Here is a 19026-nt window from a genome sequence, read left to right as displayed (position 1 = left end):
CCACAAAGCTTGGTCTTAGCCCATGTGGGTTAGGGCCAAAAAAGCCCACACCGAAAAAAAACCCCATCAAAGAAGTCCACAGGGTCAAAAACCCCACAAAAGCCTTGTGGATCAGGGCCAACCCATGGGATTTCATCCTCAACATTATTATTTATGGGACGGACTCAACGATCAGGACAAGCACTGTAAGACGCTTGAAAATTAATTAATTAAATAATTAATTAATTAATTAATAAATGCGAGTATAAAGTGCCTTTATGACATTAATTATTGGTTTATATGGTGTGGAAAAGTACTAGCTCAAGTGGTTGAGAGTACTTTGATTGTGTGAGAGGACTTGGGTTCGAGTCCTATGTATGTCATTTATGTGTTGATTGTTTTATTATTGATTTTTAATAATATGTATGGGTATGGAATTGGCATTTTGATCTTATCAGGATTGGAATGTATCACTAACATGATTTGGTTGAGTTGGTTATGCACTTGAATGGTGACTAAGTGGTCATAGGTTCAAACTTGGTTGGGAATCAAATTGGAACTTTATTTTTTTAATGTAGTTTTGGAGGGAATGTGAGAGGGCAACAGTAAACCTAGAAGGGCCCTCCAAGGATGCTGAATTATGTGCATTTTTATATGGTTTGTGTTTGTTCTCAAATTGGAATTTTATGTACATTGCAATTAAGAATTTGGGAATAGAATGTGGAGTGTCAAGTCTTTTGGGTATGAAACAAGAATGTGATGAGGGTTTCGGGTACTGTTATTTGATTCATGGTCATTTTATGCGTTTGGAGGATTCAAACATATGTACAATGTGTTTTAGAGTTTGATTGATGGTACAGATTTAATGAATATGATTGTATTCTAAATTGGCATTGGTTTGGTGTTTTTGGGGCACGAGCAGTGGTGAAACTCTGCAAGTTTCGCCCAAACGACTCCTTCTCGCCTAGGCAAGAGTTGCAGGAGTCCTTTCAGTGTTCATACTCGAGCATTTCGCTCAGGCGACCAAATACAGTCTTGCTTAGGCGAGATTGGATCGCCTAAGCGAGGTCGCGAGGAAACCTGGTTGGTTTCGAGCGCGAAAACTCGTCCAGGCGAGGAGTTTTGTTGGTTTGAGCGAACCAGGGTCTCGCTCAGGCGAGACTGCCTCGCCTAAGCGAGATATCGCGATCAAGTTGGATGTGCGCTTGCATTATAGCTCAGACGAGACTGAATTGGGTGTTTAAGCGAGATAACGTGATGAGGTTGTTGTTTTAAGGTCGCCCAGGCGAGGTAAATTAGCCGAAGCGAGGCTGAAGGCTTAGCTTGGGCGAGAGTCCCTAGCTTTAGCGAGTTTAGGCGAAATTCCATGTTTGTGTGTGCTTGTGTGTGTGATTTGACTACTTTATCCTAGGTATAGGATGTGTGTGCATGTCACTAGTGCATTTTTGAGCTTTTACAGCGTTGTATATGCCTCAGTTCCTGCGGACCCACTGCATATAAGCACGCGGTGGCAGTTTTGTAATTAAATTCATCTTTTATGCCTCGGTTGTCATAATAACCGAGGCATATGGCTAAAAAAAAATTGATTCAACGCGTTGACCCCTAATTTAATTTTATTTTTTTTTACCGATGCAATATACCTCGGTTCTCTCTTAACCGAGGCAGTAGAGGCATGTAATTTTTTTGACCACTGCGTTGACCCATAATTTAAGTTTTTTTTACTGAAGCAATATGCCTCGGTTCTTTAATAACCGAGGTAGTAGTGATAATATATGCCTCTGTCCAGTGCCTACCCGAGGTAGTAAGGGTACAATATGCCTCGGTTTCGAATAACCGAGGCAGTATCCCTTCGTAGGGTTAAAAAAACCCCAATTCCTTCCTTGTGCAGGGATCTCCGACTTCTTCTACGAGCGTGCATCTTCTCCGGCCAACCTTCATCTTCTCCAACGACCAGCGTCACCGTCCCGCATAGCTCCCACCGTCCTACACACCTCCGACGCTCCAGGCCAGCGTTTCGTCGCCTGCACCGCACTGTCGCGGCTTCTTCTTCTTCTTCGACCAACCACCACCGTCGTCTGCACCGCACCGCCCTTCTCCGACGACCAGCGCAACTCTGCGCCACCATCCCGCACACCTTCGATGCAGAGCTCCCACCATCCCGCACACCTCCGACGCTCCAGGCCATCGTTTCGTCACCTACACCGCACCGCCGCGGCTTCTTCTTCTTCTTTGACCAACCACCACCGTCGTTGCACCGTCGAGGAGCCGTGCACTGCCACCGGAGCCGCTACGTGTTCTTCGAGCAACCATCACCAACGACCACTGCGATTCTATTCAGTCTGCCTGCACCGCCACTACACGCAGCTCGACGAGGTTCTTCCGGTGCCGCTGCCATTGCCTCCATTCAATCCCCCGCTCCTTGGTATGTTTATTTTTACGATTTGGATTGTTTTTGGATTCGCCTGGATTTAATTTTTTTGGATTGTTTGTATGTTCTTATATTTTCAATCTTGAATTTGAGATTATTAAAAATATGGAAGAAATTTTGGATTGTTTGTACTAGGAGATAATTTGTATCCTAGGAGTTAGTATGTATCAATTTCATGAGAATTTATATTAAACTTTTGACAGTGTTCACGTAGTATCCCTGTTGTCCGACTGTGGGTACAATTGATTCTCCTCCGTTGCTACTCATGTCTCACACTCCAGGTTCTTAATTTTATTATGAGCTTATAATTGTTTAGTGTATTGTTTATTTAGTATGTTTTTTATTTATATTTTAAAGTAAATCAATTTATTTTGTTTGATCTCAAATTGTCGTTGCATGGAGTTAGCCATAGTTTCCCGTTTGAGATTGAGTACGAAAATTATATACTTGTCTCCAAGTATTTTTTTTAAAGAATATGTATTTTTTTTAAAAGGAGACAATACTAATAATTTAAATGTATTCAATCTTGAATTGTCCGGTTGGACAGTTTAAGAAGATTAATCACTTTTTAATAGTTTATTAGTGCATGTCTATTTTAATATACATATCTCAATATTCATGAATATTTGTCAATTGTGTTTTGTATTGATCTTTGGGTGCATATTTGACTGTGGTTAATAATCACTTTCATTTCGTGTAACCTGAAGACCATGCGAAATGGTGGCGAAATTTCGTGAAATTTAAGATATGTGTTTTAAAATTAATATGTACCAATAAACTAGAAGAAGTGAATCTTCTTGAATGGGATAGGGTCACACCTTAAATACAAAAGCGAGGTGATCATTCATTTAAAGATTATTGAAATTGTTCACACAATTTCAGTATATAAACGTATGGATTGAGACTGGATTTACTTGCCACGCATCAGTGTTGAGTATGAGAAAGGAGTAGAAGAATTTAAACAATTTGCGCAACGTTATGAAGGTAGAAGTGATGATGAAGTGAAGTTTAGATGTCCTTGTGTGAACTGTTCGAATGCGAGAAGGTTGAATGCAACTACAATTAGGGAACATCTTATCTGCGATGGTTTCCTTCCAAGATATACAATATGGACATGGCATGACGAATTAATAGACTTCCCAACTGTCTCCCGAACTGAAAATTTTGTGGATTCCATCATGGAAGATCAACGTGAAGAAGACAAATTAGAGGACATGATTCGTGATGTTGGCGCTGAAGCTTTTGCCCAAGCGCACGTGTATGAGACAATCTCTACTGATTCAGAGACTCCGTTGTATGTTGGTTCAACTAAGTTTACAAGGTTGTCAGCGGTGTTAAGATTGATGAATTTGAAGGCGACTAATGGGTGGACCGATAAGAGTTTCACAGAATTATTAGTGTTGTTGAATGAAATGCTTCCAGGTGGAAATACACTACCCACTTGCAACTATGATGCCAAAAAAATTCTTTGTTTGATGGGTATGGAGTATAAACTGATACATGCATGTCCTAATGATTGCATGCTCTATAGGAAAGAATTTGAAGGATTGAAAAAGTGTCCGAAGTGTGGCTTATCACGGTACAAGGAGAAAATCAACAATGAAGATAAAGGTGAGTTAGAAAAGGATGGACCCGCTTTGAAAGTAGTCTGGTACCTTCCAATCGTACCTAGACTTAAGCGTTTGTTTGCGAATCCAAAAGACGCTAAAAACCTTCGGTGGCATGCAGATGAGAGAAGATGTGACGGCCTGCTTCGTCATCCAGCTGATTCAATGCAATGGAAAAATATTGATCACGAGTTCCCCCAATTCGGTGAAGAATGTAGAAATATTCGCTTTGGTTTAGCTACTGATGGAATGAATCCATTTGGTAATTTAAGTACCAACCACAGTTGTTGGCCCGTTATATTGATCACGATTTTTCTTCCGCTTATTATTTGATACTTTTGTTATCTTTCCAACAAATGATAGTAGAGCTCTGGTTATGAGCTTTGGTTTGTGTTTTGAATATAGGAGATAAATTGTTCAATTTGAAAATCTCACATGGAAGATTTATTATTTTGTAAATGTCTTTCTGATTCTATGAACAGGATGTCGAACCAACATATAAATATGTGGAAGATTGGAAGAAGTTAAATAGAAAGATTATTGACGTGATCAAACAATAGATATATCAATATATTTTTCATCATATATTAATATTTAAATTTTTACTTGATTCATCTCAATTTATTTTATATTTTAAAATAAAAATATTATTTTATTACTGTTGAATAGGTGCAGAATAAAAATTGTGGTGTTTGTATATCTTATCCCTCATAAAAAAAAACGTGTACAGTATTTATCATCTTTGTCACTTCAATTTGAAACAAAGAATAAGAGCCAAAACTAAAAACAAGATTTTTAAAACTACTATAACGAAAAAAATAAGAATAAATCACATGCTTAAAAGTACAAATACATAAAGTTAGGGAAAAATATTTAACCGTAATCGAGGTGACAATCCCAATGATTACAAGCCCAGGATGAATCATAAAATTATCGGTAATTGCTTTGGTCTCATCCTAAATAATTGTCAGCACCCAAAGTTATCCAAAGTTATGAAGTAGTAAATTAAGAATTGTCTATACACTAGTGCAGAATTGGATTTCTACCTTGCCTTATAGGCCTCGGTTGGCCAGGAACCGAAGTCTATAATGGCGCGGTGGTAATTTTGCAATTATAGGCAATTTTTATGCCTCGGTTCCCCTACAACCCGAAGCCAAAACCAGTTATAGGCCTCGGTTCTACGCAACCCGAAGCTAAAAGAGCTGTTAGGCCTCGGTTAAGAAGGCCCGAAGCCAAAAAGAATGCCCAAAATTTCAAAAATGCCATTCTCGTTTTGACTTATAGGCCTCGGTTGTGATAATAGCCGGTGCCAAAAGCGGTTTTAGGCCTCGGGTGGTGGGGACCCGAGGCCAAAAGGGGTTATATGCCTCGGTTCTAAATTGAACCGAGGCCATAGTGTTTAATTAGGGCTCAAAACTGCAGCTCCTCCATTTCTCTCCTCCATTTCTCTCTGCAATTCCGGCCACCACGCGCTGCTCCTCCTCCATTTCGCTCCTCCACCACTGCCACCCCGTCGAGAAAACCACGCGAGCACGCGAGCCGCCGCTGTCTCTCCCTCTCTCTCCGCGACTTCCGGCGAGAAAACGACGCCAGCCCCTGCCGCCGTGTCGTCTCGCCTTCGGCCACGCTGCTCCGGCAGTGGTCGCTCTCTCTGTCTCTCTGCAAGTGTTCCGGCGTCCCTCCACCACCACGCGAACATTTTGGTTCTTTTGCCGCAATTGTCGCGCCGCGGTTTTTTTTTAAGGTAAATTTTCAACGCGTTTTTGTTTGATTTTCTATTTTTGTGTATGTTTGTTTTTCTGTTTTTGTGTATGTTAATTATGACTTTCTCTTGTGTTTTTTGTTATCTCTTGTAGCTTTCGAACGCATTGAATTGGATCATCTTCCAGTGTCATCTACTCTTTTTACGCGCTCCCAGGTTCCTAATTCTAATATTTTCCTATGATGCCAATCTGTTGTTTGATTTATATATTTTATTAATTATTTGTTAAAACATGTTGTTTGTTTTTCTTATATGTGAGTTAGCCTTAGTTTCCCGTTTGAGATTCAATACGTAAATTATGTATTGTTCCCGAGTTTTCATTTTGAAAAAATTACATTTTTTTAAAATTACATATAAGGGGATACAATACTAATAATTTAAATGTATTGAATCTTGAATTGTCCGATTGGACAGTTTAAGAAGATTAATCACTTTCTAGTAATTTATTAGTGCATATATATTTAAAATACATATCTTAAAATTCATGAATATTTGTCAATTGTGTTTTGTATTGATCTTCGGGTGCATATTTGATTGTGGTTTATAATCACTTTCATTTCGTGTATCCTGAAGGCCAATGCGAAATGCTGGCAAAATTTCGTGAAATTTAAGATATGTATTTTAAAAGTAATATGTACCAATAAAATAAGGAAAGTGAATCTTCTTAAATGGGATAGGGTCACACCTTGATTACGACGTGAGCATTGATTCAAAGATTACTGAAATTGTTCACGCAATTTCAGTATGGATCGAGATTGGATTAATTTACCACGTATTAGCGCTGAGTATGAGAATGGAGTAGAAGAATTTATAAAATTTGCGCAACGTTATGAGGGGAGAAGTGATGATGAGGTGAAGTTCAGATGTCCGTGTGTCAACTGTTTGAATGAAACCAAAACCGAGGCCAAAAAGGGTATCGAATTTAGCCCATATGGCCTCGGTTGCAACCAAAACCGAGGCCAAAAGGGTATCGAATTTTAAAGAAGCTCATATGGCCTCGGGTGGCCCAGAAAACCGAGGCCAAAAGGTGGGCTCTATGGCCTCGGGTTCCTCTGAACCGAGGCAGAAGGGCACTCTATGGCTTCGGTTCTTAACCGAGGCCAAAAGCTGTGCTCTTTTGGCCTCGCCCCAATATGCTTCGGTTCCCGAACCGGTGCAGAATGTGATAAACAACCGCTGCCAAAGGCCCTTCCTGCACTGGTGATACTTTTAGAATTAGATATTGTTATTAGTGTAATATTTTATTCTTTTGGTCTTAACGGGCTCCCAGGACTAAAAAGAAATATTAATTTTCTGCCTGTACTTTCAATGGTTTTGTGTATGCACATATCATTTATCTGACCTTCCATGGAATCAGCGTCTTCATCATCCAAACCCCAACGGATGTACAATGTGCTCATCAACTTTACCGGAGAAGACATTAGCAGGAAATTTGTTTCTCATCTCGATTCTGTTCTCACTTCTGTTGGAATCTCCACATTCCTTCACCACCAGAATGCAATGAAGGAAATGTATATCGAAGAACCTATTTTGAATTTGTGTCAGGTAGTAATAGTTGTTTTCACCAAAACCTATTCTCAATCTTCCTGGTGTCTTCATCAACTTCAACAAATCATTAAATGGCATGAAACTTATCGTCGACATGTTCTGCCGGTATGTTATGAAATTGAGCCATCTGATGTACGTCTTCAATAGGGTGATTTTGGAAAAGCCTTCATAGCAACTGCTCACCAAACGTTCTCAGGAAAACAACTGAAGCATAGCATGATTCGGGGCGAGAAATATCATGGACTTAGAGCTCATTATATAGTCACTAACACCCATGCCTTTGGTTATCCTAAGCGATGTGTTTTTTTCAAGATATGTTATTTTCATTAGCCCAACATTCTTCACCCTGATTAAAATAAACACATCTTTATTGATTATACTAACAATCATACTCCACCCATGAGGGGTATCACTTGGAATCAAGTCGTCCCGAAAATTTCCACTTGAAATAAAACTATGCCAACAGTTTTCACTTGAAATCAAACCATCCAAGAATTTTCACTTGGAATCAAACTATCCTAAGAACTTCCACTCGGAATCAAACCATCCCAAGAATTTTCACTTGGAATTAAACTATTTGAAGAATTTTCACTTAGAATCAAACCATCCCAAGAATTTTCACTTGGAATCAAACCATCCCAAGAATTTTCACTTGGAATTAAACCATCCCAAGAATTTCCACTTCGAATTAAGTCATCCCAAGAATTTTCATGCACCATGCATCACTGGTAACCAATGCCCATGTATAATCACCACACACTTTGCATAAATATTAGCCAATGCTCATGCATAAACACCATACTTCCTTTGTCGGAACTATGCCGCAACCCACGATGCAAAACCATAGAACATTGCAAAAAACCACAGATCGAACATCTACACTTCGCAGCCACCTTGTCGTTTGACTCCTTTGTCGGAGAAGCAACACCTACCAGCGTAGCACCTCCATTGACTCTTGTCGAAGCAGATCTGTAAACCACATAGCACTTCCTCCATGCACATACTGCCCGCAAATTATGACTCACAGATCAAATCTCCGTCGTACATAACTCACCGGGTCATGCGAGCACCAACTGCGACATCCTTCCTAGATCCAGGAGCATCTCGCCACACACGAACTCCACTGCAGATCCAGCACAACTCACAATCCTTGAACCTCCATGAATGAACCTAACTACAGATTCAACACGTCAACACAACACTAACAATGATCCTTCCATCAAATTTCTCATTGCAACTTCAACAACCAAGGATGATTCTACAACAATAAGGAATTAATCTTTTCTGATGTGGAAGATCATACTACGTATGCTGCAACCATAGAGCATACTAATAAAAAATCCTTACCGAACCATAGCTCTTGATACCACTATTGGGAAAACCCCCTAAAAAACACATATATAACTCTCTCATGCCCTTTGACCCCGAGTACCCACACCCTCCAAAATAATAATTTAACCCAAACCTCACAACGCTCTTATTACAAGAGTATAAGAAATAAGAAGAGTCAAATACACGCTTGAAGTGTCTTTGTTTTGGGGCAAGGAACATCATGGACTTAAAGTCCATTATATAGTCAATAACACCCATCCCATGGTTGTCCTAGGCGATGTGGGACTTCTTTGCAAGAAATGTTATTTTCATCGGCCTAACATTTTAATTAATTTGGGTAATACATGACTTCTTCTATAATTTGTATTGTACTTGATGGAGTGACACAGAACTAGTGGATACAATTGTTGAAAGCGTTCTTAATTTATCAGTATAGTCTTGTTTGCTACTAATTTTCCAGTTGGATTACAATCCCACGTGGAAGCTATGATTCGAACTATAAAAAATAGATCCACAAAAGTTTGTACAGGGATATGTGGAATGGAAGGAATGTACAACCACCATTTCCAAAGCCATCTACAACCATATTCATGGAACATTAAGGAGAAAAGTTTCATTGAAGATATTGTGCAAGTTAGTTGAACCAAAGGGTATCCTCATTTACAAGGACAACTTCTGTCGGATATCCTTAAATCAAAGGTGGGGATACATAGCGTTGAAATGGGAAGAAGTATGCTTCAGCAAAGGCTTCTTGGGAAAAGGGTGTTGATTGTACTTGACAATAGATGAGAAAGGTCCACTATTAGATCTTCGGAAATCATGCATGGTTAAATAAAGCGATGGGTTATGTTTCATATGGATTATGGTTATCCGGTCAGTCACTCCCAACCATCGACTCTAATACCATTGTTGGGATTGTTAGGGCTTTTATGAGAGATATAATATATATGTGATATGTTATACGAGGAACATGTTGTTGTATTATACTTTATATATAAAGCAAAATATAACATAATATCAAGTATAAAATATTTAGAATATCTCACACCTAATCTAAAATAATAACTAATTTCAAAAATAGAAATATTTTTTAAAAACTAATTTAAATAAAAAAGATATTACTTAAAAGTAATATTCTCAACATTTTTTTTTCATTTTTTTTTCATAAATATTCTAAAAAATATAAAACATTTTGGAAATAGTCTAAATGTAAGTCAAAAGTCCCATATTGGATATAATTGACAAAGTTAAACACTTTATAAGATAAAATACTCATAACTACATTGTCTTAAAGTTTTGGGATTAAAGTAGTGTCAAATGTCTTATATATATGTGATTATTTCAATGTCTATAACCATAATCATATATGTGACTGTCGCTTGAGCTTCTTAGCTTGCACGCATTTAGTGAAGCAAAACCAAAAGCAGAATACAATTGAAAATAATCTTTGGAGGTTTACATAATCAAATGGAAATTGATTTATAATTGCTTGACTTCCTCCATACTAATAGTGGCAACTGATTGTTTTCTTTTAAAACGAAACCGCCTATGTCCCCTTTTCACTCTCACTTTCTTCATCATCTTCATCAATGTTATTCAACTTTTTTCTCTTTAATTTTGCTTGCTTAGCATCTACAACTATCTTTATCTCCAAATTTTTAATTTTTTTCCAAAATAGAGGCACAAGGTTCAAAGTTCTCCCTAATTCTAGCAAGATGAGGTTTGAAGTTAAATATTCATTTACTCACAATCTTTGAACAATAGTTCCATTTAACTTTTCTACCATTGTCATTAATATACAACCCGAGTTTCCATCCAATATGATACCGGTTTCCCGGAGATTTTTAATTCTAATGTTAATAAGTATGGATGCACTTGGATTAGTATCATTTTTCATTTTCTTTAAATTTGGATATCATTTGCATATTTATTCTCATATAATCTACCAAATTATATACAACATTTTTCTCGACATAGTAGGATCAATTAAAAAATTTAAGAAAAAAAAGGGTGAGGTGGGAGGAAAACAATATATACGATAGTTTTTGCTTTAAGTTCATGAAGAGCCTGCAGATGCAATACTTTTTTATTTTAATTTATATAATATGTCTATTGATTTTAAATTCAATCACATTAGTCTGATGTTAATTTATGTTTGTCACTTCAGCAGTTTTGTAACAAAGAATAGCTGCGAAAACTAAAACCAAAATTTTTAAAACTACTGTGACGAAAAAAATTAAGAATAAATCACATGCATAAAAGTACAAACACATAAAGTCAGGGGAACAAATATTTAATCGTAAATAGGGTTTAATATAAAAGAGATGACATGCGCAATGGCTACAAGTCAAAGATGCATCGTAAAAATATAAGTAATTATTGCTTTGGTCTCATCGTAAGTAATTGTCAGCCAAAGTTATGATTAAATTGATAAATTAATTATTAAATTTTTTGGAATTAGATATTGTTATTAGTGTAATACTTTTTTCTTATGGTCTTAACGCGCTTCCATGAATACAAAGAATAATATTAATCTTTCTGCCTATACTTTCAATGGTTTTGTGTCTGCACATATCATTTATCTGACCTCCCATGGAATCAGCGTCTTCATCATTAAAACACCAACGGATGTACGATGTGCTCATCAACTTTGCTGGAGAAGACATCCGAAGAAAATTTGTTTCTCATCTCGACTCTGTCCTCACTTCTGTTGGAATCTCCACTTTCCTTCACCACCAGAATGCAGTGAAGGAAATGTATATCGAAGAACCTATTTTGAATATGTGTCAGGTAGTAATAGTTGTTTTCACCAAAACCTATTCTCAATCTGCCTGGTGTCTTCATCAACTTCAACAAATCATTCAATGGCACGAAACCTATCGTCGACATGTTCTGCCGGTATATTACGAAATTCAGCCATCTGATGTTCGTCTTCAGAAGGGTGATTTTGGAAAAGCCTTCACAGCAACTGCTCACCAAACGTTCTCAGGAAAACAACTGGAGCATGGCATGTCCAGGTGGAGATACGCACTCACCAAAGCTGCAAATTTCTTTGGATGGGATGAGAGCAATCACAGGTAAATCACTCACTCGATAAACATATTTTAACCTTCAACTTTAATTAATTTGGGTAATACATGACTTCTTCTATAATTTGTATTGTACTTGAAGGAGTGACGCAGAACTAGTGGACACAATTGTTAAGAGCGTTCTTAATTTATCAGTCTTGTCTGCTACTAATTTTCCAGTTGGATTACAATCCCACGTGGAAGATGTGATTCGAACTATAAAAAAGAAATCAACGGAAGTTTGTACGATAGGGATATGTGGAATGGAAGGATCTGGTAAAACCACCATTGCCAAAGCCATCTACAACCATATTCATGGCACATTCAAGGAAAAAAGTTTCATTGAAGATATTGCGCAAGTTAGTCGAACCAGAGGGTATGCTCATTTACAAGGAAAACTTCTGTCGGATATCCTTAAAACAAAGGTGGAGATACATAGCGTTGAGATGGGAAGAAGTATGCTTCAGCAAAGGCTTCTTGGTAAAAGGGTGTTGATTGTACTTGACAATATAGATGAGAAAGCTCCATTATTAGATCTTTGGAGAAATCATGCATGGTTCAATAAAGGAACTGTAATAATAATTACAACAGCACATGAACACCTACTGAGGACGAGGACGCCTCTAGATGATTCTATTTTTCGGATAAATATAATGAACGCAAGCGAGTCCCTTGAATTTCTTAGTTGGCACGCATTTAGAGAAGCAAAACCAAAAGCAGAATACGACGACCTTGCAAAGGAAGTAGTTGCGTATTGTGGAGGACTACCTCTAGCTCTTGAAGTCATTGGAAGTAGTTTATTTCAAAGCACGAAAGAAGAATGGAAGTGGGTAGTGTCAAAATTAGAGAAAATTCCCATGTATGATGTTCAACAGAAATTGAAAATAATCTTTGGAGGTTTACATAATGAACTGGAAATTGATTTATTTCTAGACGTATGTTGTTCCTTTGTTGGTAAGGACAGAGCCTATGTTACGAAGATTCTAAAGAGCTGTGGAGTAGATGCTGATAATGGAATAAGAGTTCTCATAGATCGTAACCTCATAAAAGTTAAAAGGAACAACAAACTTACAATGCATCCTTTGTTACAAAACATGGGAAGAGAAAGTTTTAATAAATTTATACAAGAGGAATTTTGGACGAAGAGTCTACGGTTTTATGATTCATATGTATTGACAAATAATACAGTAAGAATATTCTTTATATATGGTTTTGAACTTCTGTTGGTAGCGTTTGCTTTCTCATGTTCAATGCATTTGCTTTTCTTTTCTCTTTAAAATGACAGGGGAAGAAATCCTCTAAGGAATTGCCTGTGAAACTTTTGTCAGTCAGAAGAAAACTATCAGGATTGCTGAAACTCGCTCAAAATTCTGAGTTTCGTTATAAGAAAGTGAGATGGATGAGTTTGCAAGGGTTTTCTTCAAAAAATCTATCTATCGACTTTGATATGAAAGATGCAATAGCAATTGATTTAAAACGCAGTCTTCTTCGACTCGTCTGGAAACAACCCCAGGTTTTTTATTACTTGCCATTTTCAGGTGACCCTTTACTATTTCATTTTTACTTTTTCATTTCTAATATTTGTCAAATAAACTATCTTGTTGTAGATTTTGAGGTGGCTAAAAGTCCTCAATCTTAGCCACTCCAGGTACTTGAAAAAAACCCCTGACTTTATCGGACTACCACATCTTGAACAACTCATTCTCAGAGATTGTCCAAGATTGCTCGAAGTGCACCAATCTATTGGATTTCTCTACAATCTTACACTCCTAAATTTGAAGGACTGTACAAGTCTAACCAATCTCCCTAGAGAGATATATAAGTTGAAATCCTTAAAAGCTCTCATTCTCTCAGGGTGTTCGATGATTGACCTATTGGAAAAAGATATAGTGCAAATGAAATCCTTGATAACTCTAATCACTGAAAATACAACCGTGAAAGAAGTGCCTTTTTCAATTGTAAACTCAGAAAGCATTGGATATATATCCCTACGTCGATTTGAGGGATTGTTACGTAATCTTTTTCCTTCTATCATTCGGTCTTGGATGTCACCAACAATGAATCCCATATCTTATATTCATTCGTTGTACATGGATATCGATAACACATGGGATGACATTGCGCCATTGCTTGGCAGCCTCAAAAATCTTCGAAGTGTTTTGGTGGAATGTGACACCGAGTTTCAACTATCTAAACAAGTACAAAATATTCTGGTGGAATACTTTGCAAATATTATAGAACCAGAAATTTCAAAGCAACAACTCAGGTGGTCTTTGATTGGTGTTGGAGCATACCATGAATTCTTCAATGTTTTCAGCGATAACATACCTAAGGTTCTTCTTTAGCTTTACCTTTTTCTACTACCTGCACCATCATTTTAGCTAATAATTAATAAAATCGACAATTCTAACCTTCTAGCACTATTCTGTTCTACAATCACGCAACTTATCCAAACCTATATGGTTTTATTTATCAATTAACCAAGTGATTATGCTTATACTATACAAGGAAATTGTTTTCCACTTTCTTGCCTTACTAGCTTCATGATTGTTTTATTCTCAATGACAGTAGAAATATCGAAAGAAACGAAAACAGAAATGCATTTTAAATCCCTAACTACAGAAATATATAATTAAAACATTGATAGAAAACATAGATAAATGACTAAACTTTTTTAAATCATGGTACAGGATTTGGCATGCATCGAGTGGTGTGATGTTTCTCTCCCAGTTGTGAATGATACTTATTGGTTGGCCCAGATGGGTGAGGGACATTCTGTTTCTTTCACAGTGCCCGAGAATCGTGTCATGAAGGGAATTGCTTTGTGTGTATTTTATTTATCAACCTCTGAAATCGTGGCAGCTGAATGTCTTAGAAGTGTCTTAATTGTTAATTACACAAAGTGCACATTGCATATACACAACAATGACACAATCATATCCTTTAATGATATAGATTGGCAGGGTATAAAGTCTAATTTAGGATCTGGAGACAAGGTGGAGATTTTTCTGACTTTTGCTCATGGATTGCTTGTAAAGAACACAATTGTCTATTCTATATGCGCGGAATAAAATTACTTCAAAAAAGAGTCTAAACCAAAGGAAAAAATTCTCTCCTTAGATTCATAAAGAAAATTGTAATGTGACTTCTGGTATGGCATTTATCTTCTTTAAGAACCACAGGATCCTTTACTTTATGTTCATTTTTTCCATGCTTTCCTTGTTTTTCTTTATAGTATAGTTTATAGTTAAGAAATTCATGTTTATTTTAGCCCTGTTTCTCACTCCTCACATTGTGCTTCCTCAGCTTCACTTGTTTTTTTTTACCCTTAGACATATAAGCATATAATATCTCATTAAGAAATCCACTTAGAAAAAGACCTGCAATATGAAATTTAAGTCGAGATGTTGTTCGATATTTCGTTATGTGTTCTGTTTGCTATCTGCTAGGTAGTCTCTGTTTTCGTTTCAACATCACAAGCACCGTAGCCTCATTCCTTTGTTTAAGACTGAATGAAACAAATTTTAATTCACTTCTTGTTTTTACTCTGATTTGATTTGTTTTATGTATTACTAATATATATCACTTTTTTCAATTAACATTTACGAGTTTCATTATAGTTTTCAGTTGTAATTTTTCATTTCAGTTTTCAACTACTTTTTTTTTCAATATAGTCACGATCTTATAAATTATTTGAATTTTGTTAAAAATGTTTTAAATTTGATTCTTATAAATTAATATTCTTGACATGACCAAATATAACCTTTTAAAGAATTCAATAAAAAAAGAATAACTATTATTTATACTGTGGGTATTTAGATTCCCGTTGTAAAATTCATTATATAATGTTCGTGCAATTCTTATATTGGTTATACTCTTAATGTGGAAATTAAGTTTTTTCTTTATAAAATATTTGGTACATTGCTTCACAAAAAACAACACACCTTAACTGTCTCGGCAATTCGTATTATGTAAGCATAGACGTAGATAAAGAAGCAGCTACACATAGCACATATTTTAGGCCAACACAATCCAAAATATTCCAACACCTTCCTCATCCTTTGTGTGTCATTGTGTTCATCAAAAAGTGATGAATGACAAAACTAAGCTACATACATAAGGTATCTTAATGTTTACAACACACCTCCTTGTGATTTGATCATTACCAATGCGTTACATAATGTTTCATCTAACACAAAATATTTTTCCTCGCTTCTCAACTTGACTCTCTCAAATTTGACTCTCTCAAATTTGGAAAAGAAGGAAGGAACCACAGAACCAACCAAATAATTAACAATATGAACAAATAAGATTTGAGATACATAATACCTTCACATCAGTTAAAACTAGCCGAACTTCATAAGTGAAGCCATCATGGATAGGAGTGTCATATTCTAGCCTTTCAAGAAATAAATAATAAGAAAAACTACAATACATTTGGCAAGTTATTTATGAAAAATATTTTTTCAAAACAGAATGTCATAATTTCTTACAAATTAATATTTATAACAAAATTTATAGGTATTTTTTGGGTAAAAAAATCTTAAAAAGAATTGGCAAGAAATATGCCCTTTTATATATTTTGTTAATGTCAGGGTTAGGGATGTCAACGGGTGGGTATGATACGGGTAATAGCTCCTTTGTACCCTACTCGCGGGATAAATATCCGTCCTGTACCCATACGTATATTCGTGCGGGTATCCGTTATGCGGGTACCCGCATATTTTTTTAATATCCATGGGTAGTTGCAGGTATTTATAAAAGAAAATTTTAATATTTAATAACAAATTTTAACCATAAATTCAAATAAAAATATAATACATAACATTTATAAATTTCAAACAAAGTGAAAATGACTCATTTAAATAGTGTTGAATGACAATTTACAAATAAATGAAGATTTTTTAAAACCAATTGATAAAAAATAACCCATTTAAAGAATCAATGTGTTAATGTTTTAATAATTTTTTTAATTTAAATTAGAGTATAACGGGTACAGGTATCCACAGGCCGAAGTTCAAGACGGATCTGGTTTAGGCCGAAGTTCAAGTTGGATCTTGGGTCGAGATGGGCCAGGTTAGGTTGAGGGTGGAGATGAGTTGGCTTAAGTCGATGGTCAAGATGAGATGGGAAGATGTTAGAAAATAATTACTCAAATAATACTAGTAATAATCAAAATATGAAATAATATAATAATAATTATTAGAGAAATAATAACAATGACATGTATCTGAATCAAAGAATATTAATCAGAGCTATAATATTATTAATAATAAAATTATTATAATAATAATAAATAATAGATGAAAAATAAATGAGGTAAGGAGTAGAAATAGCCTGGGTTGAGGCACGCATAGCGCTATCCTTAGAGAGAAAACGCCCCTACTACGCAGGGCTAAACAAATACACAATCATATGTGTTTCAAATCATATGTGTTTCTCTCCTAAGATACAACAACCCGTTAGATCGATCGAGTGTATTGAATGATCTCCGAACCTTATGAACACCACTATCTTAAAGATAATATAGAGAACAAAAGAATAACACTTCGGAAAAAACTCTAGTTTTTGTTGTCTTTGTTGTTATGTCTTTCTCGATGCACCTAGGTGGTATTTATAGGTAGAAAAGGGAGACAAAGAAGTAAATAGTAATAAGAATATTGTCGTTAGCCATGAAAAACATTAACCCATAAATTAAAGGTTAATAAAAACATGAGTAATAGTAGAATTTTTATTTTAATTATTTATTTCTTAAATTATATTAAAATATTTCTAACAGTCCTCCACATAATATTAAAAAAAAATAAAGCAAAAAATGTATTATCTTTTAAAACAAAATATTGTAGTTCAGCGTAAGGAACCTTCTGGGTCTGACCTTTACACCTAGTGCTTATAAACTTTCACCCGAGAAAATGCAGAGACTTAATTGCCTTGAACTACATCCCCTGTAATCGGGTTTTAGTAAATAACACATACAATATCAGTGTTCATTATAGGTTCTAATCAGTGGGTGCACGTTACGGCCTTGTGCATGTATCTTGTTTCATGAGTGTCACTTAAAGACTTGCCCATGTCCCACAATGGCGACCCCACCATCACACTCACTAGGTAAACCCTCAAAGGGTGGTTTGTGACTCACACCCCTACAATAATTGTCATTGGGTTTATGAAGAGGTATTTTATAAAATAATGCACATACCTCAACCATTGGGTTTATTAAGAGGTATTTTATAAAATAAGCATAATAATTCACAAACCTTAACCTTATTATTGCCACAATTTATAATACACCTCGCCATAAGAATGAGACATAAAATTTAATCAAATTTTTTGGTGTAGTTTAGTCAACAACAACTTCGTTGTTACCCATGGAACTCCATTCCAGGGATCGCCATTCATGTGGAGATGGGTGTCCATTGTTGCAACTAATTTATGGGCTATAATCTCATTCCCCTCGACAACTTAAATACTTGTTGTTGATGCATAAACCTTTTGATAAGCAGATCTGCAATATTTCTTTCTAACTTGACAACGTCAAGAGAGACAATACCATGAGTTATTAAGTTTGTAATATTTTTGTCTTTCATTCTCATATGTCAATTTCATTGACATTTTTACTAAAAACTTTAAATATAATAATTTGATTGTCAGGATGCATTGAACAAATGGAATAATTTATGTTGGAATAGTAGATCATGACAGAACAACAACTTTTTAACATATTCCATGATCGTGCACCTCCATCCAAGGTTAAAACATAACCATAACCAGCAGTTGATTTTGTCACCAAAATCAATATCCAATTTACATTATCCTTTAATCATCTCAAGAAATTGGACATATTATCATAACTAGAAGAAACACAAATAATATTACACTAGATGGCAAAATAGTGAGGTATATATTCATTCACTTTATAATATATAACCAAGATTTTTTTTATTAACATGTATGTTAACCATTGCAAGACACCCCTACACTTAGAAATATTTTAAATGTGGTTTTTTTCTTTCATAACTGATAACAAGTTTTCTCACAACCTTTTGAGTTCAAAATATAGTATGCAGGATATAACATTTCATTAATATAATGTTAGACATACTATAACTTGTAGAATAACATTTATTATATCAAATAAAAACTTTTTTTTTCTTTCGCTACACAATTAGATTAACACCATATGAAGATATTACTTAATGAATAATACAATGAGTTTCACACAAAAACACTCATTTATACATACATGTATCATAACTTCTCTATTTAATTAATTTTGCACCTCAAAATTTCATAATTTGAATG

General features: G+C 35.6%; 1 protein-coding gene across 1 annotated transcript; it reads left to right on the top strand.

Annotated features, from left to right (window-relative positions):
- Window positions 1–11165: 11165 nt before the first annotated feature.
- On the top strand, window positions 11166–14897 carry LOC114165089 (TMV resistance protein N-like). The gene is made up of 5 exons (XM_028049743.1): window positions 11166–11733; window positions 11828–12911; window positions 13010–13237; window positions 13332–14057; window positions 14415–14897. Exons 1-5 carry the CDS (start codon window positions 11249–11251, stop codon window positions 14793–14795), a joined length of 2904 nt encoding a protein of 967 aa, XP_027905544.1. The 5' UTR covers window positions 11166–11248; the 3' UTR covers window positions 14796–14897.
- The last annotated feature ends 4129 nt before the right edge of the window (window positions 14898–19026 follow it).

Source organism: Vigna unguiculata, chromosome 10 (genome assembly GCF_004118075.2).
Source record: "Vigna unguiculata cultivar IT97K-499-35 chromosome 10, ASM411807v1, whole genome shotgun sequence".
Classification (NCBI taxonomy): Eukaryota; Viridiplantae; Streptophyta; class Magnoliopsida; order Fabales; family Fabaceae; genus Vigna; species Vigna unguiculata.
This window is presented reverse-complemented; position numbering and strand designations above follow the sequence as displayed.